The sequence below is a fragment of the Oncorhynchus mykiss genome, chromosome 17 (genome assembly GCF_013265735.2).
Source record: "Oncorhynchus mykiss isolate Arlee chromosome 17, USDA_OmykA_1.1, whole genome shotgun sequence".
Lineage (NCBI taxonomy): Eukaryota > Metazoa > Chordata > Actinopteri > Salmoniformes > Salmonidae > Oncorhynchus > Oncorhynchus mykiss.
This window is the reverse complement of record NC_048581.1, coordinates 29655073-29680512: the sequence shown is the minus strand read 5'-3', so window position 1 is coordinate 29680512 and position 25440 is coordinate 29655073. Positions and strand designations below refer to the sequence as shown.

Below are 25440 nucleotides of genomic sequence, written 5' to 3'. Positions count from 1 at the left end.
AACGTATATTGACTTTGGGCACTTCAATATCACTTCAACACCAGAAATAAGTAGACTGTCAATCTAGACAAACAGAAAGCACATCCCTCCTTACTCAGTATCGAAGGCTTGGCTTGACAATCTCCGAATGTAGTTAAACTTTTTAGTGTTTTTTAACAGATGTCTCTTTCCATTCCTTAATTGGCCACTGCACAGTTTGGATTAATATATATATATATATATATATATATAAAATGTCATTTAAAAAATACATATATAGACAAAGATTTTACATATATATTCTTTGTATAAAGATAAGCATTATATTGTTAGATTCTAGGAGTAACTCTGGTAGGCCTGAAACAGTCTTCCTCACCTCAAGTTCAACCGTCATAGTCAGTTGGAGCGCCGTGGCACACTGCCTTCATATCATAGGCCTGCAGTAGCTAAAGCTTAATAATAGCCACACCATACCTTCACAAGGTTTGCTTTCTAAACTTTATTAGGGTAATAACAAGAGTAAGTAAAGCCATTGCTTATATGGAAAATGCGAGCAGAAGAGGGAATGTAAACTAGGGAAAAAAATAAACTACCCTCAAAAGACCAATTAGTGGTAAAAATGTCAGAATTGGTCTGCCTCTGTGAACTAGCCTACATTCAAAACAAATCATTAAAAAAATCATTATACAGAGGGCAATCCTAATTGTCCCATTAACATCAGTAACAATGAACGTAAGCGGAAGACTGCAGAAAAAAACAGCCTACCAAATTATTAGAAAACTGTCTGCTGAGCACCAAACAACCCAACCGCCGGTTCACTTCAATCAACCTGGGGGCGAGATCTGATAAGCGTAGGTACGTGCTGCAAGCCAATTAGGAGATAGCGGATCTGTGCGTCTGATCCAATTACCCGACCCAAGCATTTACTTTAAGCGTTTTAATTAGAGAGGAGTCCGGCAGGCCCTGTGTCTAATCCTCCTTTATTATCACCTCTCTATCACCCTCAGGTCCTCTATCACTCTCAGGTCCTCTATCACCCTCAGGTCCTCTATCACCCTCAGGTCCTCTATCACCCTCAGGTCCTCTATCACCCTCATGTCCTCTATCACCCTCAGGTCCTCTATCACTCTCAGGTCCTCTATCACCCTCAGGACCTCTATCACCCTCAGGTCCTCTATCACCCTCAGGTCCTCTATCACCCTCAGGTCCTCTATCACCCTCAGGTCCTCTATCACCCTCAGGTCCTCTATCACCCTCAGGTCCTCTATCACCCTCAGGTCCTCTATCACTCTCAGGTCCTCTATCACCCTCAGGTCCTCTATCACCCTCAGGTCCTCTATCACCCTCAGGCCCTCTATCACCCTCAGGCCCTCTATCACCCCAGGCCCTCTATCACCCCAGGCCCTCTATCACCCTCAGGTCCTCTATCACCCTCAGGTCCTCTATCACCCTCAGGTCCTCTATCACCCTCAGGCCCTCTATCACCCTCAGGTCCTCTATCACCCTCATGGAGGGGCTTTGAAATAGGGATAAACAATAAGGGAGGAAAGATGGAATCGATCGCCCTGAGACGGGACTGGGGCGCAGTGCTTTGACAGACATGCACTCCGAAGCACACATCATTGAAAAGAACACTGCATCACCATGCAGAAGCATTAGGGACAACGTACACGTGCCCATGGCAAAGCATACTTATGCATACACACATACACATTACACACACACACACACACATACACATTACACACACACACACACACACACACACACACACACACTCCATATGGCCTTGTTCAGGATTATAGAGCCCAAAGAAGCCCAAAGGTCACAGGGAGAAGTTTGGGAAATGAGGGATTAGAAAGAGAAGTTGACTTGAGCCCTTTGCTTTTTCCATTTAATCAGCTCCTGTTCCCTCTGAGTTTGACTGCGTCCACATAGTATTACATTGCTGTCCTTGTCCCCTTATTTCCCTTAGTTTACTCACTGACCTGAACAAAATGGATTGGTAGAAGCAGCATGGTCGGAGTGATTTGGTACGAAATACATCAAACACATGGTTTCCGTGGTTTCCAGCTGCTTGCTGCCATTCCATTTGTTCCGCTACTCATTATTATGAGCCGTTCTCCCCTCAGCCTCCACTGTTAACTGCTGTACCTGCCTATGGTCAGTGGCCCAAAGGAAAGGGAACAGAAAATTAAGTCATTCAACAGTACTAGGACGCACCCCACAACTCTATGACTTTCTCAAATAGCTTTGTGACCAGATGGTCATAGCCAGGTAAAAAATCCCAATCCCAGTTAGGGCTACTGGACGAGAATCCAAGATACACCCTGCTGTAATCCAACCTTCCTCCACCCCCCCACCCCCCTCGCCAGATAAAAAAATATGTTATAGGATTCAAATCTGTTACAGGATTCGTCTCTCCGCTCCCCCAGACAGCGATTGAATCATCCAGACGTACTCACACAGTATGCTGGAGCAGATGGATGTGATATTTCAATATTCCACAATGTTCCATTTCCCGGGGAAAAATACATATCTACAGTCAATAATGAATGTCTCCATGCTGTTTGTTCTAGGCTGATATTTTTATGGTTTCCCTACCTCAGCTTCTTATTCTGTCATTATGCTCTGTCTAAATCAGGGGTTCCTAAACCTTTTCGCTCAGCCCCCCTCCCACTTCCACCATTGGGGAACATCCCGAGCCCCCCCCCCCCCCCCGTGGGTGCACACCACGTCTATTTGTGTAGGCACAAGCACTGTTCATGACACAAACTGATACCCCTCTTGTTGGCGGAGAGAACATTCTGCAGGTTTTAAAGCTTATTTTCTGCAATTCTACACATTTTGTTCACGGGGCGAAGAGAAAAGATGTCGTTTTTAACGCTCACTTTCTATATGTCTCGCCATGTCTAATGTGTATTCATGTGATATTTGAGTGACTCGAAAAATGACAAACAAATCTATGGGCTAAAAAACATTAGCTGACATGGGCTGGTTGATCTGGACAATTCCGACAAGTTATAAATATCTCTCTAAAGGGATGCAATGACTGATATGACAAGAGGACGACTGATGATGCAATGACTGACATGACAAGAGGACGACTGATGATGCAATGACTGACATGACAAGAGGACGACTGATGATGCAATGACTGACATGCCAAGAGGACGACTGATGATGCAATGACTGACATGCCAAGAGGACGACTGATGATGCAATACTCCATTTCAAAATGGTACCTTTCACGTTCCACAATCACAACTTTCAAGAGTAAGTTGAAAGCCGGACTGAGCCCCCCCCCCCCGTTCTTTATCACTCTCGACAGCATCGTTCTACATTCAATATCTTGCAATTATCCCAGTATGTTAAATCTGAACTCACATGACATTGCTTTTTACTGTTCATGGAGTGTCAAAACTTTCACGGAATCCAGCGTTCTAGCAAACTCCACTCGCTCCGCTTCAGAGTCAAGCTACAGCATGAATTATTCAATCATTTGTCTCGCTATTGTGAGTTCTAGCTTTCCTCTGCTGGCACAGTAACAAAGGCATACAGTATGTGGCTAGCACTGCATCATTTGCTACTGTACGTACTATAACGGTCCAATGCTCTTGCTCCGAGAATGCATAAGTGTAGAGGCATACTGTATCTGACTGTGTAGACATGCACAAGTAGTGGTGGGTAGAGGCGGTTGTTTATCTACTGTAGCGTACTCTGCATACAGGGATGTCTAGGTAGAATGAAGCGTGGGCAACGTATACTCCTCTCCTCCCCTACTCACTGTCATAGTCCGTTACAGAATGTGCCAGCCAGCCGGCATCGTTCGTTTAGCCCCGTGGGGAATGAAGGAGGAAGCCTCCTCTTTATCTCTGGTGTGCGTGACACAATACATCAATTATCGGAATTTTGGAAGGAGCTGCTTGTCCCTAATTGGGGAACCTGAGGATGCCTGGATGGGGGTGCCAGTTAGCAGGGGGAGGGAGACGGGAACTAAAATGTTCCCTGACGTTTTGACTTTCATTTCCTCAGCTGGGTCGGTCTAATTGCCTGTGTTTCCTAATGTATGTTCTTTACTGTGCTGCTGTCCTTGATCTGCTTTCTGACTGTTCCTTTCTTCTCTTCCTCCCTTCGTCCTATCTCTTCATACTTCTCTCTTCTCGTCAACAATCTTTCACTTTCCTCCCTCCCGCACTCTTTCATCACTTCTCTCCCACTCTCTCTCCTTCTCCTCCCTCTTCTCGTCCATGCGTTCTCTCTCCTCTCCCTCTCTCTTGTCTTCCCTCCCACCCCTCCATCCAGGATATTTGTGGTGGGGATCGGCTTCTTCAGCCTGTGTTTTCTAATGACCTCCCTGGGGGGCCAGTTCTCAGCCAAGAGGCTTGGGGACTCCCCCTTCACCATCCGGACAGAAGGTAGAGAAAACACTATTTGTGTGAGTGTGTGTGTGTCGCTGGCCCTATCTAAGTGGAGCTGTGGAGTTTGTCTATTAGTGGTTGTCTAGTCAGAGGGAGCTGTGGGGTTTGTCTATTAGGGGTTGTCTAGTCAGAGGGAGCTGTGGGGTTTGTCTATTAGGGGTTGTCTAGTCAGAGGGAGCTGTGGGGTTTGTATATTAGGGGTTGTCTAGTCAGAGGGAGCTGTGGGGTTTGTCTATTAGGGGTTGTCTAGTCAGAGGGAGCTGTGGGGTTTGTCTATTAGGGGTTGTCTAGTCAGAGGGAGCTGTGGGGTTTGTCTATTAGGGGTTGTCTAGTCAGTGGGAGCTGTGGGGTTTGTCTATTGAGGGTTGTCTAGTCAGTGGGAGCTGTGGGGTTTGTCTATTAGGGGTTGTCTAGTCAGAGGGAGCTGTGGGGTTTGTCTATTAGGGGTTGTCTAGTCAGAGGGAGCTGCAGGGTTTGTCTATTGAGGGTTGTCTAGTCAGAGGGAGCTGTGGGGTTTGTCTATTAGGGGTTGTCTAGTCAGAGGGAGTTGTGGGGTTTGTCTATTAGGGGTTGTCTAGTCAGAGGGAGCTGTGGGGTTTGTCTATTGAGGGTTGTCTAGTCAGAGGGAGCTGTGGGGTTTGTCTATTAGGGGTTGTCTAGTCAGAGGGAGTTGTGGGGTTTGTCTATTAGGGGTTGTCTAGTCAGAGGGAGCTGTGGGCTTTGTCTATTGAGGGTTGTCTAGTCAGAGGGAGCTGTGGGGTTTGTCTATTGAGGGTTGTCTAGTCAGAGGGAGCTGTGGGGTTTGTCTATTGAGGGTTGTCTAGTCAGAGGCAGCTGTGGGGTTTGTCTATTGAGGGTTGTCTAGTCAGAGGGACTTGTGGGGTTTGTATATTAGGGGTTGTCTAGTCAGAGGGAGCTGTGGGGTTTGTATATTAGGGGTTGTCTAGGCAGAGGGAGTTGTGGGGTTTGTATATTAGGGGTTGTCTAGTCAGAGGGAGCTGTGGGGTTTGTCTATTAGGGGTTGTCTAGTCAGTGGGAGCTGTGGGATTTGTCTATTGAGGGTTGTCTAGTCAGAGGGAGCTGTGGGGTTTGTCTATTGAGGGTTGTCTAGTCAGAGGGAGCTGTGGGGTTTGTCTATTGAGGGTTGTCTAGTCAGAGGGAGTTGTGGGGTTTGTATATTAGGGGTTGTCTAGTCAGAGGGAGCTGTGGGGTTTGTATATTAGGGGTTGTCTAGTCAGAGGGAGTTGTGGGGTTTGTATATTAGGGGTTGTCTAGTCAGAGGGAGCTGTGGGGTTTGTCTATTAGGGGTTGTCTAGTCAGTGGGAGCTGTGGGGTTTGTCTATTGAGGGTTGTCTAGTCAGAGGGAGCTGTGGGGTTTGTCTATTGAGGGTTGTCTAGTCAGAGGGAGCTGTGGGGTTTGTCTATTGAGGGTTGTCTAGTCAGTGGGAGCTGTGGGGTTTGTCTATTGAGAGTTGTCTAGTCAGAGGGAGTTGTGAGGTTTGTATATTAGGGGTTGTCTAGTCAGAGGGAGCTGTGGGGTTTGTCTATTGAGGGTTGTCTAGTCAGTGGGAGCTGTGGGGTTTGTCTATTGAGGGTTGTCTAGTCAGAGGGAGCTGTGGGGTTTGTATATTAGGGGTTGTCTAGTCAGAGGGAGCTGTGGGGTTTGTCTATTGAGGGTTGTCTAGTCAGAGGGAGCTGTGGGGTTTGTCTATTAGGGGTTGTCTAGTCAGTGGGAGCTGTGGGGTTTGTCTATTGAGGGTTGTCTAGTCAGAGGGAGCTGTGGGGTTTGTCTATTGAGGGTTGTCTAGTCAGAGGGAGCTGTGGGGTTTGTATATTAGGGGTTGTCTAGTCAGTGGGAGCTGTGGGGTTTGTCTATTAGGGGTTGTCTAGTCAGAGGGAGCTGTGGGGTTTGTCTATTGAGGGTTGTCTAGTCAGAGGGAGCTGTGGGGTTTGTATATTAGGGGTTGTCTAGTCAGTGGGAGCTGTGGGGTTTGTCTATTAGGGGTTGTCTAGTCAGAGGGAGCTGTGGGGTTTGTCTATTGAGGGTTGTCTAGTCAGAGGGAGCTGTGGGGTTTGTATATTAGGGGTTGTCTAGTCAGTGGGAGCTGTGGGGTTTGTCTATTGAGGGTTGTCTAGTCAGTGGGAGCTGTGGGGTTTGTCTATTGAGGGTTGTCTAGTCAGAGGGAGCTGTGGGGTTTGTCTATTAGGGGTTGTCTAGTCAGAGGGAGCTGTGGGGTTTGTCTATTGAGGGTTGTCTAGTCAGAGGGAGCTGTGGGGTTTGTATATTAGGGGTTGTCTAGTCAGTGGGAGCTGTGGGGTTTGTCTATTAGGGGTTGTCTAGTCAGAGGGAGCTGTGGGGTTTGTCTATTGAGGGTTGTCTAGTCAGAGGGAGCTGTGGGGTTTGTCTATTAGGGGTTGTCTAGTCAGAGGGTGCTGTGGGGTTTGTCTATTGAGGGTTGTCTAGTCAGTGGGAGCTGTGGGGTTTGTCTATTGAGGGTTGTCTAGTCAGAGGGAGCTGTGGGGTTTGTCTATTGAGGGTTGTCTAGTCAGAGGGAGCTGTGGGGTTTGTCTATTAGGGGTTGTCTAGTCAGAGGGAGCTGTGGGGTTTGTCTATTGAGGGTTGTCTAGTCAGAGGGAGCTGTGGGGTTTGTCTATTGAGGGTTGTCTAGTCAGAGGGAACTGTGGGGTTTGTCTATTAGGGGTTGTCTAGTCAGAGGGAGCTGTGGGGTTTGTCTATTAGGGGTTGTCTAGTCAGAGGGAGCTGTGGGGTTTGTCTATTGAGGGTTGTCTAGTCAGAGGGAGCTGTGGGGTTTGTCTATTAGGGGTTGTCTAGTCAGAGGGATCTGTGGGGTTTGTCTATTAGGGGTTGTCTAGTCAGAGGGAGTTGTGGGGTTTGTCTATTAGGGGTTGTCTAGTCAGAGGGAGCTGTGGGGTTTGTCTATTAGGGGTTGTCTAGTCAGAGGGAGCTGTGGGGTTTGTCTATTAGGGGTTGTCTAGTCAGAGGGAGCTGTGGGGTTTGTATATTAGGGGTTGTCTAGTCAGAGGGAGCTGTGGGGTTTGTCTATTGAGGGTTATCTAGTCAGAGGGAGCTGTGGGGTTTGTCTATTGAGGGTTGTCTAGTCAGAGGGAGCTGTGGGGTTTGTCTATTGAGGGTTGTCTAGTCAGAGGGAGCTGTGGGGTTTGTCTATTGAGGGTTGTCTAGTCAGAGGGAGCTGTGGGGTTTGTATATTAGGGGTTGTCTAGTCAGTGGGAGCTGTGGGGTTTGTCTATTAGGGGTTGTCTAGTCAGTGGGAGCTGTGGGGTTTGTCTATTGAGGGTTGTCTAGTCAGAGGGAGCTGTGGGGTTTGTCTATTGAGGGTTGTCTAGTCAGAGGGAACTGTGGGGTTTGTCTATTAGGGGTTGTCTAGTCAGAGGGAGCTGTGGGGTTTGTCTATTAGGGGTTGTCTAGTCAGAGGGAGCTGTGGGGTTTGTCTATTGAGGGTTGTCTAGTCAGAGGGAGCTGTGGGGTTTGTCTATTAGGGGTTGTCTAGTCAGAGGGATCTGTGGGGTTTGTCTATTAGGGGTTGTCTAGTCAGAGGGAGTTGTGGGGTTTGTCTATTAGGGGTTGTCTAGTCAGAGGGAGCTGTGGGGTTTGTCTATTAGGGGTTGTCTAGTCAGAGGGAGCTGTGGGGTTTGTCTATTAGGGGTTGTCTAGTCAGTGGGAGCTGTGGGGTTTGTCTATTGAGGGTTGTCTAGTCAGAGGGAGCTGTGGGGTTTGTATATTAGGGGTTGTCTAGTCAGAGGGAGCTGTGGGGTTTGTCTATTGAGGGTTGTCTAGTCAGAGGGAGCTGTGGGGTTTGTCTATTGAGGGTTGTCTAGTCAGAGGGAGCTGTGGGGTTTGTCTATTGAGGGTTGTCTAGTCAGAGGGAGCTATGGGGTTTGTCTATTGAGGGTTGTCTAGTCAGAGGGAGCTGTGGGGTTTGTATATTAGGGGTTGTCTAGTCAGTGGGAGCTGTGGGGTTTGTCTATTAGGGGTTGTCTAGTCAGTGGGAGCTGTGGGGTTTGTCTATTGAGGGTTGTCTAGTCAGAGGGAGCTGTGGGATTTGTCTATTGAGGGTTGTCTAGTCAGAGGGAGCTGTGGGGTTTGTCTATTGAGGGTTGTCTAGTCAGAGGGAGCTGTGGGGTTTGTCTATTATGGGTTGTCTAGTCAGAGGGAGCTGTGGGGTTTGTCTATTAGGGGTTGTCTAGTCAGAGGGAGCTGTGGGGTTTGTCTATTGAGGGTTGTCTAGTCAGAGGGAGCTGTGGGGTTTGTCTATTGAGGGTTGTCTAGTCAGAGGGAGCTGTGGGGTTTGTCTATTGAGGGTTGTCTAGTCAGAGGGAGCTGTGGGATTTGTCTATTGAGGGTTGTCTAGTCAGAGGGAGCTGTGGGGTTTGTCTATTAGGGGTTGTCTAGTCAGAAGGAGCTGTGGGGTTTGTCTATTAGGGGTTGTCTAGTCAGAGGGAGCTGTGGGGTTTGTCTATTAGGGGTTGTCTAGTCAGAAGGAGCTGTGGGTTTTGTCTATTAGGGGTTGTCTAGTCAGAGGGAGCTGTGGGGTTTGTCTATTGAGGGTTGTCTAGTCAGAGGGAGCTGTGGGGTTTGTCTATTAGGGGTTGTCTAGTCAGAAGGAGCTGTGGGGTTTGTCTATTGAGGGTTGTCTAGTCAGAGGGAGCTGTGGGGTTTGTCTATTAGGGGTTGTCTAGTCAGTGGGAGCTGTGGGGTTTGTCTATTAGGGGTTGTCTAGTCAGAAGGAGCTGTGGGGTTTGTCTATTAGGGGTTGTCTAGTCAGAGGGAGCTGTGGGGTTTGTCTATTGAGGGTTGTCTAGTCAGAGGGAGCTGTGGGATTTGTCTATTGAGGGTTGTCTAGTCAGAGGGAGCTGTGGGGTTTGTCTATTAGGGGTTGTCTAGTCAGAGGGAGCTGTGGGGTTTGTCTATTGAGGGTTGTCTAGTCAGAGGGAGCTGTGGGGTTTGTCTATTAGGGGTTGTCTAGTCAGTGGGAGCTGTGGGGTTTGTCTATTAGGGGTTGTCTAGTCAGTGGGAGCTGTGGGGTTTGTATATTAGGGGTTGTCTAGTCAGAGGGACCTGTGGGGTTTGTCTATTAGGGGTTGTCTAGTCAGAGGGAGCTGTGGGGTTTGTCTATTAGGGGTTGTCTAGTCAGAGGGAGCTGTGGGGTTTGTCTATTGAGGGTTGTCTAGTCAGAGGGAGCTGTGGGGTTTGTCTATTAGGGGTTGTCTAGTCAGAGGGAGCTGTGGGGTTTGTCTATTAGGGGTTGTCTAGTCAGTGGGAGCTGTGGGGTTTGTCTATTGAGGGTTGTCTAGTCAGTGGGAGCTGTCGGGTTTGTCTATTGAGGGTTGTCTAGTCAGTGGGAGCTGTGGAGTTTGTCTATTGAGGGTTGTCTAGTCAGAGGGAGCTGTGGGGTTTGTATATTAGGGGTTGTCTAGTCAGAGGGAGCTGTGGGGTTTGTCTATTAGGGGTTGTCTAGTCAGAGGGAGCTGTGGGGTTTGTATATTAGGGGTTGTCTAGTCAGAGGGAGCTGTGGGGTTTGTATATTAGGGGTTGTCTAGTCAGAGGGAGCTGTGGGGTTTGTCTATTGAGGGTTGTCTAGTCAGACGGAGCTGTGTGGTTTGTCTATTGAGGGTTGTCTAGTCAGAGGGAGCTGTGGGGTTTGTCTATTGAGGGTTGTCTAGTCAGAGGGAGCTGTGGGGTTTGTCTATTGAGGGTTGTCTAGTCAGAGGGAGCTGTGGGGTTTGTATATTAGGGGTTGTCTAGTCAGTGGGAGCTGTGGGGTTTGTCTATTAGGGGTTGTCTAGTCAGTGGGAGCTGTGGGGTTTGTCTATTGAGGGTTGTCTAGTCAGAGGGAGCTGTGGGGTTTGTCTATTGAGGGTTGTCTAGTTAGAGGGAACTGTGGGGTTTGTCTATTAGGGGTTGTCTAGTCAGAGGGAGCTGTGGGGTTTGTCTATTAGGGGTTGTCTAGTCAGAGGGAGCTGTGGGGTTTGTCTATTGAGGGTTGTCTAGTCAGAGGGAGCTGTGGGGTTTGTCTATTAGGGGTTGTCTAGTCAGAGGGATCTGTGGGGTTTGTCTATTAGGGGTTGTCTAGTCAGAGGGAGTTGTGGGGTTTGTCTATTAGGGGTTGTCTAGTCAGAGGGAGCTGTGGGGTTTGTCTATTAGGGGTTGTCTAGTCAGAGGGAGCTGTGGGGTTTGTCTATTAGGGGTTGTCTAGTCAGTGGGAGCTGTGGGGTTTGTCTATTGAGGGTTGTCTAGTCAGAGGGAGCTGTGGGGTTTGTATATTAGGGGTTGTCTAGTCAGAGGGAGCTGTGGGGTTTGTCTATTGAGGGTTGTCTAGTCAGAGGGAGCTGTGGGGTTTGTCTATTGAGGGTTGTCTAGTCAGAGGGAGCTGTGGGGTTTGTCTATTGAGGGTTGTCTAGTCAGAGGGAGCTATGGGGTTTGTCTATTGAGGGTTGTCTAGTCAGAGGGAGCTGTGGGGTTTGTATATTAGGGGTTGTCTAGTCAGTGGGAGCTGTGGGGTTTGTCTATTAGGGGTTGTCTAGTCAGTGGGAGCTGTGGGGTTTGTCTATTGAGGGTTGTCTAGTCAGAGGGAGCTGTGGGATTTGTCTATTGAGGGTTGTCTAGTCAGAGGGAGCTGTGGGGTTTGTCTATTGAGGGTTGTCTAGTCAGAGGGAGCTGTGGGGTTTGTCTATTATGGGTTGTCTAGTCAGAGGGAGCTGTGGGGTTTGTCTATTAGGGGTTGTCTAGTCAGAGGGAGCTGTGGGGTTTGTATATTGAGGGTTGTCTAGTCAGAGGGAGCTGTGGGGTTTGTCTATTGAGGGTTGTCTAGTCAGAGGGAGCTGTGGGGTTTGTCTATTGAGGGTTGTCTAGTCAGAGGGAGCTGTGGGATTTGTCTATTGAGGGTTGTCTAGTCAGAGGGAGCTGTGGGGTTTGTCTATTAGGGGTTGTCTAGTCAGAAGGAGCTGTGGGGTTTGTCTATTAGGGGTTGTCTAGTCAGAGGGAGCTGTGGGGTTTGTCTATTAGGGGTTGTCTAGTCAGAAGGAGCTGTGGGTTTTGTCTATTAGGGGTTGTCTAGTCAGAGGGAGCTGTGGGGTTTGTCTATTGAGGGTTGTCTAGTCAGAGGGAGCTGTGGGGTTTGTCTATTAGGGGTTGTCTAGTCAGAAGGAGCTGTGGGGTTTGTCTATTGAGGGTTGTCTAGTCAGAGGGAGCTGTGGGGTTTGTCTATTAGGGGTTGTCTAGTCAGTGGGAGCTGTGGGGTTTGTCTATTAGGGGTTGTCTAGTCAGAAGGAGCTGTGGGGTTTGTCTATTAGGGGTTGTCTAGTCAGAGGGAGCTGTGGGGTTTGTCTATTGAGGGTTGTCTAGTCAGAGGGAGCTGTGGGATTTGTCTATTGAGGGTTGTCTAGTCAGAGGGAGCTGTGGGGTTTGTCTATTAGGGGTTGTCTAGTCAGAGGGAGCTGTGGGGTTTGTCTATTGAGGGTTGTCTAGTCAGAGGGAGCTGTGGGGTTTGTCTATTAGGGGTTGTCTAGTCAGTGGGAGCTGTGGGGTTTGTCTATTAGGGGTTGTCTAGTCAGTGGGAGCTGTGGGGTTTGTATATTAGGGGTTGTCTAGTCAGAGGGACCTGTGGGGTTTGTCTATTAGGGGTTGTCTAGTCAGAGGGAGCTGTGGGGTTTGTCTATTAGGGGTTGTCTAGTCAGAGGGAGCTGTGGGGTTTGTCTATTGAGGGTTGTCTAGTCAGAGGGAGCTGTGGGGTTTGTCTATTAGGGGTTGTCTAGTCAGAGGGAGCTGTGGGGTTTGTCTATTAGGGGTTGTCTAGTCAGTGGGAGCTGTGGGGTTTGTCTATTGAGGGTTGTCTAGTCAGTGGGAGCTGTCGGGTTTGTCTATTGAGGGTTGTCTAGTCAGTGGGAGCTGTGGAGTTTGTCTATTGAGGGTTGTCTAGTCAGAGGGAGCTGTGGGGTTTGTATATTAGGGGTTGTCTAGTCAGAGGGAGCTGTGGGGTTTGTCTATTAGGGGTTGTCTAGTCAGAGGGAGCTGTGGGGTTTGTATATTAGGGGTTGTCTAGTCAGAGGGAGCTGTGGGGTTTGTCTATTGAGGGTTGTCTAGTCAGTGGGAGCTGTGGGGTTTGTCTATTGAGGGTTGTCTAGTCAGTGGGAGCTGTGGGGTTTGTCTATTAGGGGTTGTCTAGTCAGAGGGAGCTGTGGGGTTTGTCTATTGAGGGTTGTCTAGTCAGAGGGAGCTGTGGGATTTGTCTATTGAGGGTTGTCTAGTCAGAGGGAGCTGTGGGATTTGTGTATTGAGGGTTGTCTAGTCAGAGGGAGCTGTGGGGTTTGTCTATTGAGGGTTGTCTAGTCAGAGGGAGCTGTGGGGTTTGTCTATTAGGGGTTGTCTAGTCAGAGGGAGCTGTGGGGTTTGTCTATTAGGGGTTGTCTAGTCAGAGGGAGCTGTGGGGTTTGTCTATTGAGGGTTGTCTAGTCAGAGGGAGCTGTGGGGTTTGTCTATTAGGGGTTGTCTAGTCAGAGGGAGCTGTGGGGTTTGTCTATTGAGGGTTGTCTAGTCAGTGGGAGCTGTGGGGTTTGTCTATTGAGGGTTGTCTAGTCAGTGGGAGCTGTGGGGTTTGTCTATTAGGGGTTGTCTAGTCAGTGGGAGCTGTGGGGTTTGTCTATTAGGGGTTGTCTAGTCAGAGGGAGCTGTGGGGTTTGTCTATTAGGGGTTGTCTAGTCAGAGGGAGCTGTGGGGTTTGTCTATTAGGGGTTGTCTAGTCAGAGGGAGCTGTGGGGTTTGTCTATTGAGGGTTGTCTAGTCAGAGGGAGCTGTGGGGTTTGTCTATTGAGGGTTGTCTAGTCAGAGGGAGCTGTGGGTGTGGTGTTACTGTAGGTCACACAGAAACACCATTACTCCTACCCTGTGGCACTGCACACAAAAGAAACATATCCCTGTATGAGTGCAGTGCGGTGTACTGCATCACTTCTAAGCGAGCATTGGTCTGCATACACTCTGCAGCATCGAAGGAAGACTCACTCACATCAGCACTTGTCGTATGTGCAGTAACCCTGGCGATTCATCAGGGGTCTGGTAAGTGTCTTCTGAAGGCTGTTGTGAGGGGCTGAGGCTCTGAAAGCTGCATACTGCCGCTTAATATCTCACCACAGAAATCTCATTATCACATTGACCGACTGCAGATGTCACATGACCTTGACTGAGGACTGCAGGCCAATGACGGGACGGGAAAGAGCTGTGCCACCGTCTCCTACTCTACGAGGTGTGAACTGTGAAGTCAGGGATGGGTCCTCTCTGGCGAGCAGCTGTCCCGCCACTGCCTGAGTAAAAAACAAGAGGCGATTTAGGTCCTTTAGCCGAGGATGAACAACTCATAAGGGAGGATAATCTGATGTAAAGCCCTTCTAACTCTGAGAGAGGATGTTGTAGTGTTGAGGTGTGTGTGTGTGTGTGTGTGTGTGTGTGTGTGTGTGTGTGTGTGTGTGTGTGTGTGTGTGTGTGTGTGTGTGTGTGTGTGTGTGTGTGTGAGAGTGAGAGCACACTTGATTAATTAACCACTCATGCGCTTTTGCCTGGAGAGACATCTGGACTGAGCTCATTAAGCGCTGCCGAGTGTCCAACCTAGAAGTTTACCACAGGAGTTTGTGTGTGTGGGTGTCAGATGAATTGGCAGAAAATGAATGGGGCGACAGCAGCAATGTGGGACAAGATGGAGAAGAGAGAGATGGGAGAGCTGGTTCCATCTGCTCTCTCTAAGTCAGCCCTGGAAACAAGTGGCCCTTTCATTCTGACGACGAGCACCACTTGCAGAACCACTGGTCTAGCTAAGACACGGACACACACACACACACACACACACACACACACACACACACAAAGACCTCAAAGCTTATTTTGACTGAGCACACTTCCACCCTAACCTCTGGTGTTCTAGAGAATAGCGCCTTCTTACCGCTCTTCCTGAGGGGATTCAAGGCGAAAGAAAAGTGCTAGTCCAATACATCGGAGCTTCCAAATCTTTCTACAAAAATACTATTACAGAGTGTGACTAGCATTAGTCTGTCACCTTGAATCCCCTCAGGAAGAGCGGTAACAAGGCGCTATTCTCTAGAACACCAGAGGTGAGGGTGGAAGTGTGCTCAGTCCAAAATAAGCTTTTGTGTTCACATAGTACATAGTACACATAGTACAGTACCTCGAGTATATCCTCATATATGCTGATAGTCCATTGTTGTACACAGATACTTACCCACTCAAACGACAGGAGAGCTTTGTTACCAGCGCAGCACTGATGTCACATGTTCTCAATGTGGGGGTATATAAGTAGAATTCCTATTCCCTTGTTACACCGACAGAGTCTCCTCTTCTCCTCTCGCTTCCATGGATTATCAGCTTTCACTTGCCTTGCCTCACTGGGCTCTGCTGAAATCCGCTCTCTCTCCAGCCCCGCATGCTAGACGCACTGAGTCAACCAGCCCCGCGTGTTACAGATGCACTGAGTCAACCCGCCCTGCGTGTTAGACGCACTGAGTCAACCCGCCCTGCGTGTTAGACGCACTGAGTCAACAAGCCCTGCGTGTTACAGACAGAGAAAATAATCAAGTGAATGAGGAAACGAGAGAATGGAGGTGGGATAGAGAATGGAGGTGGGATAGAGAATGGAGGTGGGATAGAGAATGGAGGTGGGATAGAGAATGGAGGAGGGATAGAGAATGGAGGAGGGATAGAGAATGGTGGAGGGATAGAAAATGGAGGAGGGATAGAGAACGGAGGAGGGATAGAGAACGGAGGTGGGATAGAGAATGGAGGAGGGATAGAGAATGGAGGTGGGATAGAGAATGGAGGTGGGATAGAGAATGGAGGTGGGATAGAGAATGGAGGTGGGATACAGAACGGATGAGGGATAGAGAACGGAGGAGGGATAGAGAATGGAGGAGGGATAGAGAACGGATGAGGGATAGAGAACGGAGGTGGGATAGAGAATGGATGAGGGATAGAGAATGGAGGTGGGATAGAGAATGGAGGTGGGATAGAGAACGGAGGAGGGATAGAGAACGGAGGAGGGATAGAGAACGGAGGAGGGATAGAGAACGGAGGAGGGATAGAGAATGGAGGAGGGATAGAGAATGGAGGAATTACTGTAGACTGTTAGAGGGATGAATTGAGAGGAAGTAGGAGGTATAACAGAGATCTGCATTTAAAATGAATTTCTGCATAAAGAAAACAAAGTAATTAGACGCAAATGACAGAGGGAGAGGAGGAAGAATAAGAAAGAGGAATATTTCATGAATATAAGTAAGATACTGTTTGGAGACGACTGGATCAAAGGCAGTTCCCCATAAAACCCATTTCAGCCCTGCAGTTTACAGTGATAACAAGGCGACAGTCTCTTATGCCCCAAACCGCCATGTTTCACTTTCAGTACTATATTTGTCTAAGAGCTAGCTCACTCAGTGTTTATTGTCTCCCTAGTGGGACAAAGAGCTACAGCCCTCCTCCCTGAGTTCCTGTTTGCATCCCAAATTGCACCCTATTCCCTATTTAGTGCACTACTTTTGTCCAGGGCATATGCGGCTCTGGTCAAAAGTAGTGGGCTATATAGGGAATAGGGTGCCGTCTGGGAGGCAGACTCTGTCTCGACAGATTAATGTAATAGCTCCCTACGTGGCTAAGGAGATGGAGCGGGTCCCAGTACCAGCCAGAACCAGAGCTGTTTAACTAAAGAGTCTACTGTGTGCTATCATTACAATAACTAAAGAGTCATTGTAATGACGGCACATAGTGTCGTTGTTATGATAGGGCTCACAGCAATTGACTTGTCTTGTGGGACAAGGGGATGACACATTGTGTACCTGACCAATAGATGGGGAGATTGCTGTTAATGGAGAAGTGAAAAGGTGCTGCATTAACATGTGAAGACTGTGGTCCATTAGCAGTAACCATTATCATTGGTCATCCACACTGCACAAAGAGAGAGTCGAAGGCCGAGAAAGTGGTGCTGTACCTTTTGAGAATGCAGTTGTGATGAAGGCAGGTATAGAAGCTCTAGCCTTTCATCAGGAACTACAGTCATCGTTAGTACACTAGAAACGTGAGGCCATTTGAAAGCCACCCTCTTCTCTTGGCGAGGTGGTGATTGGCACGCAACGTTTGCCCCCGATTCCCCCTCGCCCTCCGTGCTCTCTACATTTTTCGTACATGTTGTTTATCAGTGCGAGCGCCTATCCCCCCCCCCCCCTCCCCCCTAAGCGCCTTTCCTCATCAGCGTGTGTCGAGCAAATCTCGCATGACAATCTCGTGCTATAGCCTCCGCAGGAAGTACAATCACACGGGGAGAGCAGCAGCATCGGCAGCACTTCCTGCTTTGCCTCAGGCCAGTTTAGCTGGCATGGAGTGTATGCAGGTGAATTGTAATAAAGTAGATTGGATGGAGACTCTGGAGGCATTTGGTTGAATACTAATTATATTTGTAATGTGCAGATCCACGGGCAACATAGTATGTGTCTGATTGCACCGTGTAATATAGATCATGGAGATAGCCTAGAGTTTTCCAGACTCTGCAGATGTCTGCATCCTGTGAACTGTTACTCACCGGTTCGGTGGACATTTGTGATGTAGCCTCAGGAAAGTCATTGCGCTCTGCCAAGAGCAAAGTGTTCCGCACTTCACTTGAACACTTCTGCCTCGACATGTACACCAAGCCCTCGCCGCATAACTACAGTAAACCTATTGCCTCCCTTTGCAATCACCAGCTTGCCAACATTTGCCCCCCATTTGCCCGGTTTCCCTGAAACCGCAGCCCATCCACAGTGCCAGAAGGTGCATCTTAAGGGGGAAAAATATGTCCTCGCTCAACAGGCCTATACTCCTGTGGCATAAGCACTATTCCCCTCTCGCGCTTAATGAGGAATTTCCATGCAAAACCTTCTCTCATATTCGTTCCGTACCAGCAAGGTGACTGCAACGCCATAGCCGCCTCAATTACCTTGTCAACTGCACAAAGCACATCCAGCTTTGGCCATAGGTTGCTAGCTCATCGCTTCTCCCCCTAAGCCGGTTATTCCCCCCTCCCCCCAGTCCTGACACCCCGTAGTATTCACTACAGGGCTTACCACTGATACATTAGTAGTCTTCAGATTTCTCTGATGGCTGTCGGTGGGAAGCTACCGACACTACACTGTATCGTGTTTTTGAGAAAAGTAGGGAAAAAACATCCATTCTTGGTTGTCGTTACTGGCCCGGGCTGATAAAGTCCAGGAGCTTACCTACCGAGGCATAACTCAGATTAGTTGTTCACCCCTCTCCTCTTCTTCTCTCGTTCCCTCTGAGATGAATACATTAATCAATTGCCTGGAGTGAGACTGAATACTAATTGTGAGACGAACAGCTACAGCTGCTAGCACTGCTGAGGTATTCATTATTACTTTTTCCCCTTTGTTATCTTTCACTGTGCTGTCGGTGTCGAAGATTGTTCACCGCGGGCCCTCGCAGCCGGAAGAATGCTCCCTGCCTTTGTTTGAAAGAGACAGTAATGATCGCTCTGAGGCAAGAGGAATTCATTTATTTGACACAGATATTTTGTACTTTTTAAAATGTAAAATTTATTTATCTAGGCAAGCCAGTTAAGAACACATTCTTATTTACAATGACGGCCTACTGGGGAACAGTAGGGTTAACTACCTTGTTCATGGGCAGAACAAAAGTTTTTTACTTTGTCGGCTTGGGGATTTGATCCTGCAAACTTTCGGATACTGGCCCAACGCTCTAACCAGGCCCCGCTATCTTAAAAGTGGCATAGCCGGCTCCCAAACAAAGGAGGCTCTAAGTTTCAGGGGTTAGAATGCTCCCCCTTAGCGAGAGGCAGTGTCAAACGCAACCCTCTCATTTAGCCTCTGCCACCACTCACTGTTTTGCCGAACTCTCCATTGAAATGGACAATCAGGCTACTCACAACTGATAATCATGATAATCAGTGATTTCAAGTTTGTATTCATACTTTTTTTTAACAAGCCGCATCATAGCCAAAAAGATAATATCCCTGCGTTTCTCACTGTGCCTAACACATGGATGGGCATTCAAAAAATGCCATTGCCGGTGCCGACAGTGTAAACTACACTATTTTAGTTTTGCGGGGGAGGAGAGCGGCAATGTTTGGGGTCTAGGGTGGTAGAACAGCCAGGACCGGGCCTGGGCCTAGTTACTGGGAAACATCTAAGCAGCTCTCATATACAGTAGCAGATAGTAAGATGCTAACTCTAAGATGTAAGTGCCTGATATACAGCACGCACAATGCGTAGACTTAGTATCCAGGAGACAATCCAAGCAGCGCTCATATACAGTAGTAGATAGGAGGATGCTAACGCTGCAATGCTAGGGACTGGCAGACATACTAATTGTTAGTGCCTGCTACACAGTATGCTAAGATGTTAGTGCATGATATACAGTATGCTAAGATGTTAGCGCATGATATACAGTATGCTAAGATGTTAGCACATGATATACAGTATGCTAAGATGTTAGCACATGATATACAGTATGCTAAGATGTTAGCACATGATATACAGTATGCTAAGATGTTAGCGCCTGATATATTCACAGTATGTAGGCTTAGTCTCTGGGAGACTAGCAAGCAGTGCTCATTCATACAGTAGTACACTGCTGGAAGGCTTCGCCCAGTACTCTCCAGTGCTATTTCAGGAAGCTGGCGCTAAGGAGGACAGGATATGACATGGGTGCCCCTCAGGGAAGCACTGGGAGAGAAAGGACATGATCCAGGCAACGACTACTGGAGCTGTGACTCCTCTATCTCTTCTCTCCCTGCCCTCATTTCCCATGTCATATTTAATGCACCATATTCAAGCTGGAAGAAGATTTACACCTCTCTCTCCCTCTCTCTCTCGCCTTCAGCGTCCTTCCACCTCCACATCTCGCACTCAATCACCTCTCTGCTGTCTCTTCCCTTTCCATCCTTCATACCTCTTTCTTAATCTCTTTCACATCTCTCTATCTCGCTCCCCCTCTCATTTCATAGAAACTCATCCCTCAGTATACACACTGTCAGAGTTATGTCACTGGATGGACAGTCAAGGATGTTGAATTTAGTGGAGCGAATGGGAAAAAAACTAGAGAAGAGGGTAGGCTCCAGCGCTCCAGTTCTCTCTCTCTCTCTGTCTGTCTGTCTGTCTGTCTGTCTGTCTGTCTGTCTGTCTGTCTGTCTGTCTGTCTGTCTGTCTCTGTTAATTTGCGTTGAGTCTTTTATCACCCTGGAGGATGTACAGACAACCAAAGCCAGCCCTGACAGCTGATTCCAACGTGAAAAGAAATTCAAAAGAACAACAGAAAAACAGAGCTGTGAATAGAAGGAAAGATGAGTCTCTCTGAGCCTCGCGGAGCAGTTAGACAGGTTGACTTGAGTGTGAGATGTGTTTCAAGGCCCCAGTTGTAGCGTTTGCCAGCAGAGACTGTCACTGAGCTCCTGTGAAGCTTTTCTCTCAATTGTTGGGAATTGAGCGAGCACAAACACACACCCTCCATTTATCTCTCTCTCTGTCTCTCTCTTGCTCTCTCTCTCTCTCTCTCTCTCTCTCTCTCTCTCACACACACACACACACCCCAGCTGCCAACAATCGGCGCTGCCACCTCTCATCGCAGGCACCGCCAATATTAGCTGTCATGTTTTGCATTTCTCACGGCGGCGTGATAACGCCTTAATGCGCCTCGCTGTTGCCTCCAGTGTTTACAACGTCTCACTGTGATGGAGTTGTCACTCACAACCATAACAGCCCCCTAATGCCGAGCTCTTATCATCTCCTAGCCTCCACAACACACCACATCTCCCCTCTGGAACATGATTAACATCAGCAAGACAACAGAGCTGATCATGGATGAACATGGACATGGTCCACCCACACAGTTGTGAAGGGGGCACGACAGCGCCTCTTCCCCCTAGGAGGTTGAAAATATTTGGCATGGGCCCTCAGATCCTCAAAAGATCTACTGGCTGCATCACCGCTTGGTACGGCAACTGCAAGGCACCCGATCACAAGGTACTACCTAGAGGGTGGTGAGTATGGCCCAGCACATCACTGGAGCCGAGCTCCCTGCCATCCAGGACCTGTATACCAGGCGGTGTCAGAGGAAGGCCCTGAAAATGTTCAGACTCCAGCCACCCAAGTCATAGACTCTGTTACCGCACGGCAAGCGGTACCAGTGCACCAAGTCTGGAACTAACAGAACCCTGAACAACTTATACCCTCAAGCTAAAAGACTGATAAACAAGACTGCTAAATATCTAATCAAATGGCTACCCAGACTACCTGCATTGACCCTTTTTTACTCTCTGGCACTGACACTGTGCACACACACTGGATTCTACCCACACACTCACACATACTTATACTGACACCCCAACACACACACACACACACACACACACACACACACACACACACACACACACACACACACACACACACACACACACAACACGCGCACAAATGCATACTGATGCAACACACACACTTTCACACTCCCCACATAGCTGCTGCTACTGTCTATTATCTATCCTGTTGCCTAGTCACTTTAAACCTACCTATATGTACATATCTACCTCAATTACCTCGTACCCCCGGTACTCCCTGTAGTCATGTTATACAGGGAGCCTCGCTATTGCTGTTTTAATGCTGCTCTTTAATTATTTGTTACTTTTTTTAGTTTTTTTCAGGTATTTAAAAAAAACTGTATTGCTGGTTAAGGGCTTGTAAGTAAGCATTTCACTGTAAGGTGTTGTATTCGGCGCATGTGACAAATAAAATTAGATTTGTTATTACCTGGTACTTCCTGTATTTAGCCATTTTTACTCTTCACTGTGTATTTATTTATTCCTCGGGTCACTATTTCCATTTTAAAAAAAAAATCTATATCTTTAATTCTGCATTGTTGGAAAATGACCCATAAGTAAGCATTTCCCTTTTAGTCTACACCTGTTGTTTTACGAATGTAAGGGATTTCCTCCTCTTCTTCCGAAGAGGAGAGGCGAGAAGGATCGGAGGACCAATATGCGGCGTGGTAAGTGTCCATGGTTCTTTTAATAAGAAATACTACACATGAACACCTGAATACAAAAAACAATAAACGTGGAACGAACGAAACCCAAAACAGTACTGTGTGGTGAAAAACACAGACACGGAAACAAACACCCACAAACAAACAGTGAAACCCAGGCTACCTAAGTATGATTCTCAATCAGAGACAACTAATGACACCTGCCTCTGATTGAGAACCATACCAGGCCGAAACCTACAAATCCCCAAATCATAGAAAAAAAAACATAAACTGCCCACCCCAACTCACGCCCTGACCATACTAAATAAATACAAAACAAAGGAAATAAAGGTCAGAACGTGACAGCGAAGCAGATGACAAATAACATTTGATTTGATTTAATGATCAGTAATTGCCAGGTCCACTTTCATTGATGCTTCAAGAGGAGTCCTCTCTTCTTATGGGCAGTGTGAGTTTCGGAATGAGCAATGGGAATGCCTGAAATGAGAGCCATATGGTCTTGTCTTTTGTTGGCCCTTGTGTAATTAATGAGAGAGATCAACATTAAGAATTGATCCCCCCCTTCATTTTGGGTTTAGGACTTTAAGTTTAAGAGTGTTTTGACACAGACATATTTTGACTTCACACTACCAACGTGCTATGCTGTACAAACAATTTTCTGATACGGAACAGCATGAAATAACATAATCATGAACATAATAGCACTGTTGCTGTAGAATACATACACACACACACAGAAACACACACACACACAGTAGAGTAAAAAGTCCTTATTGTGCCATGGTCACATCGCATATCAATCAAAATGGTCTGCAAGGTAAGAATCTGTGATAATGCGAAGTTATTGGAAAAATACATTCTTATTGGTTCATCCAATGCTGTGTCTCTATGTTGACTACATTGTGGGCCTTAGAGCACAAGTCTTGGGTTTGGACGTGGGAGCCTTCACATACTTTAAAGTGGCCCTCTTACTCTAAAAGGTCCCATTAGGACAAAACATGAGGTTTCAAAACATGCCACGGTATAACATCCATCCATAGGATATGGTGTCCATATTAGGACAAAGTGAGGTTGTCCTAACATGGACACCGTACATAACAATCATTTACACTGAGCACACCAAACATTAAGAACCCCTTTCTAATATTGAGTTGCACCTCCCCCCTAGAGGCATCACTACATACCCTGGTTCGATTCCATGCTGTATCACAAGTCCCATAGGGCGGCGCACAATTGGCCCAGTGTCTTCCGGGTTAGAGTTTGGCTGGTGTAGGCCATCAATAAGAATTTGTTCTTAACTGACTTGATTTGTTAAATAAAGGTTAAATCAAATCAAAATGTTGGCTGTATGTCCTTTGGGTGGTGGACCATTCTTAATACACACGGGAAACTGTTGAGCGTGAAAAACACAGCAGCATTGCAGTTCTTGACCTAAACCGGCATGCCTGTGTAGCGGATGTGAAACGGCTAGCTTAGTTAGTGGTGGTGCGCGCTAAATAGCGTTTCAATCGGTGACATCACTTGCTCTGAGACCTTGAAGTAGTAGTTCCCCTTGCTCTGCAAGGGCCGCGGCTTTTGTGGAGTGATGGGTAACGATGCTTCGTGGGTGACTGTTGTTGATGTGTGCAGAGGGTCCCTGGTTCGCGCCCGGGTATGGGCGAGGGGACGGTCTAAAGTTATACTGTTACATCTGGCACCTACAGTACTACCATACCCTGATCAAAAATCATTACATGTTGTGTCTTTCCCAGTCACCCCCTGAATGGCACCCACACACACAATCCATGCCTCAATTATCTCAAGGCTTAAAAATCGTTCTTTAACCTGTCTCCTCCCCTTCATCTACACTGATTGAAGTGGATTTAACAAGAGACATCAATAAGGGATCATAGCTTTCACCTGGTCAGTCTGTCATGGAAAGAGCAGGTGTTCTTTAATGTTTTGTACACTCAGTGTATATGGCTGTGCAATGTAACTATGCAGATTAAAGACACAGAACACATTCGCGTAACTGCTGCTGTAAACCATGTTCCTAATCCCTTATGAAAGAAACATGTTGACTGTATTTAAATGGAAACCATTTGTTTGGACAGCAGCTCAGATTGTTTTTTCACCACTGTCTAAATATCTAAGTGTTTTCTGATGATGATGGTGTAGTACAGATTATAGAGAGATATAGAGTAGCCAGGTTAGCTTACATTTATTTATTTTTTTTACATTTGAGTCATTTAGCAGATGCTCTTATCCAGAGCGACTTACCGTAGTGAGTGCATACTTTTTCATACTTTTTCATACATTTGCATACTTGTTTCATACTCAGGGCAATGTTAGAGCTACAGTACTTAGTGCATGTTTCATATACACATTATTTACTGTGGTGATCTCCAGGGTGTATCCCAAGTGGCACCCTATTCCCTATATAGAGCCCTATGGGCCCCAGTCAAAAGTGGTGCACTATATAGGGAATAGAGTTCCATTTGAGACACGGCCGAGGCCTGGTTCAGTAGAACTCGTTCGTCATCTGATGGATTGTGTTGGGTTGGCTTCTTTATTCTTCCCTCTGACTGATTTGTTTAATGTTCCTAATGGGAGTCAATGGAGTTGTTCACATCAGCAGCAGTCTGTGGCTCAGAGGAGTCAATGGAGTTGTTCACATCAGCAGTAGTCTGTGGCTCAGAGGAGTCAATGGAGTTGTTCACATCAGCAGCAGTCTGTGGCTCAGAGGAGTCAATGAAGTCGTTCACATCAGCAGTAGTCTCAGTGGCTTGGTGGAGTAGGAGTTGGAGGAGACTGAGGTGGTTGGTTGAACTTTCTCATGTTGAATCTGTTCAACTCTAGATACAAACAGTATGTTTTATTTCACCTTTATTTAACCAGGTAGGCTAGTTGAGAACAAGTTCTCATTTGCAACTGCGACCTGGCCAAGATAAAGCAAAGCAGTTCGACATGGAATAAACAAACATACAATCAATAATACAGTAGAAAAATCTATATACAGCATGTGCAAATGAGGTAGGATAAAAGAGGTAAGGCAATAAATAGACTATGGAGGCAAATTAATTACAATATAATTAAACACTGGAATGGAAGGATGTGCAGAAGATGAATGTGCAAGTTGAGATACTGGGGTGGAAAGGAGCAAAATAAATAAATACAGTATGGGGATGAGGTAGATTGGATGGGCTATTTACAGATGAGCTATGTACAGGTGCAGTGATCTGTGAGCTGCTCTGACAGCTGGTGCTTAAAGCTAGTGAGGGAGGTAAGAGTCTCCAGCTTCAGAGATTTTTGCGGTTCGTTCCAGTCATTGGCAGCAGAGAACTGGAAGGAGAGGCGGCCAAAGGAAGAATTGGCTTTGGGGGTGACCAGTGAGATATACCTGCTGGAGCACGTGCAACGGGTGGGTGCTGCTATGGTGACCAGTGAGCTGAGATAATGCGGGGCTTTACCTAGCAGAGACTTGTAGATAACCTGGAGCCAGTGGGTTTGGCGACGAGTATGAAGCGAGGGCCAGCCAATGAGAGCATACAAGTCACAGTGGTGGGTAGTATATGGGGCTTTGGTGTGTGGTGGCATTTTTCTGCTTTACCAAATGAGCAGCGTTACAAACTACACACCAGTCAGAGTTATACTTAAATTACATCTTTAATAATAAGAGCTTTGCAATAGCCTTTTTTGACTTTCAATGATGCGCTCTCTAATGAACCATTGAAAAGTACCAACAGAAAAGTACAAAGATCTTTTATAGCCAAGATACACCCCTCTCAACTTACACTGATGAACCACAGATCTTAGGAACAGTTCACAAAGGTTAAGATTTGTATGAAAGATGTCTATAAAACATAGCAGACAGTTACTGCTGTGTCAACAGTTATCATTGTAAAGACCAGTGTCTGGCCCCCTCACTCCAAAAGGGAACCGTCTCTCCCTAATACGGCATAGAACAGAACCATTAGCTCA

General features: G+C 47.2%; 1 protein-coding gene across 2 annotated transcripts in view; it reads left to right on the top strand.

Annotated features, from left to right (window-relative positions):
- LOC110495135 (alpha-1,6-mannosylglycoprotein 6-beta-N-acetylglucosaminyltransferase B-like) overlaps positions 1–25440 on the top strand; it is a 158761-nt gene that overhangs the window by 2646 nt on the left and 130675 nt on the right. For both annotated transcript variants that reach the window (XM_036949664.1, XM_036949663.1), the window contains exon 2: positions 4285–4397. In XM_036949664.1, the coding sequence (XP_036805559.1) occupies positions 4285–4397 (113 nt within the window). The remainder of the gene's footprint in view (positions 1–4284; positions 4398–25440) is intronic.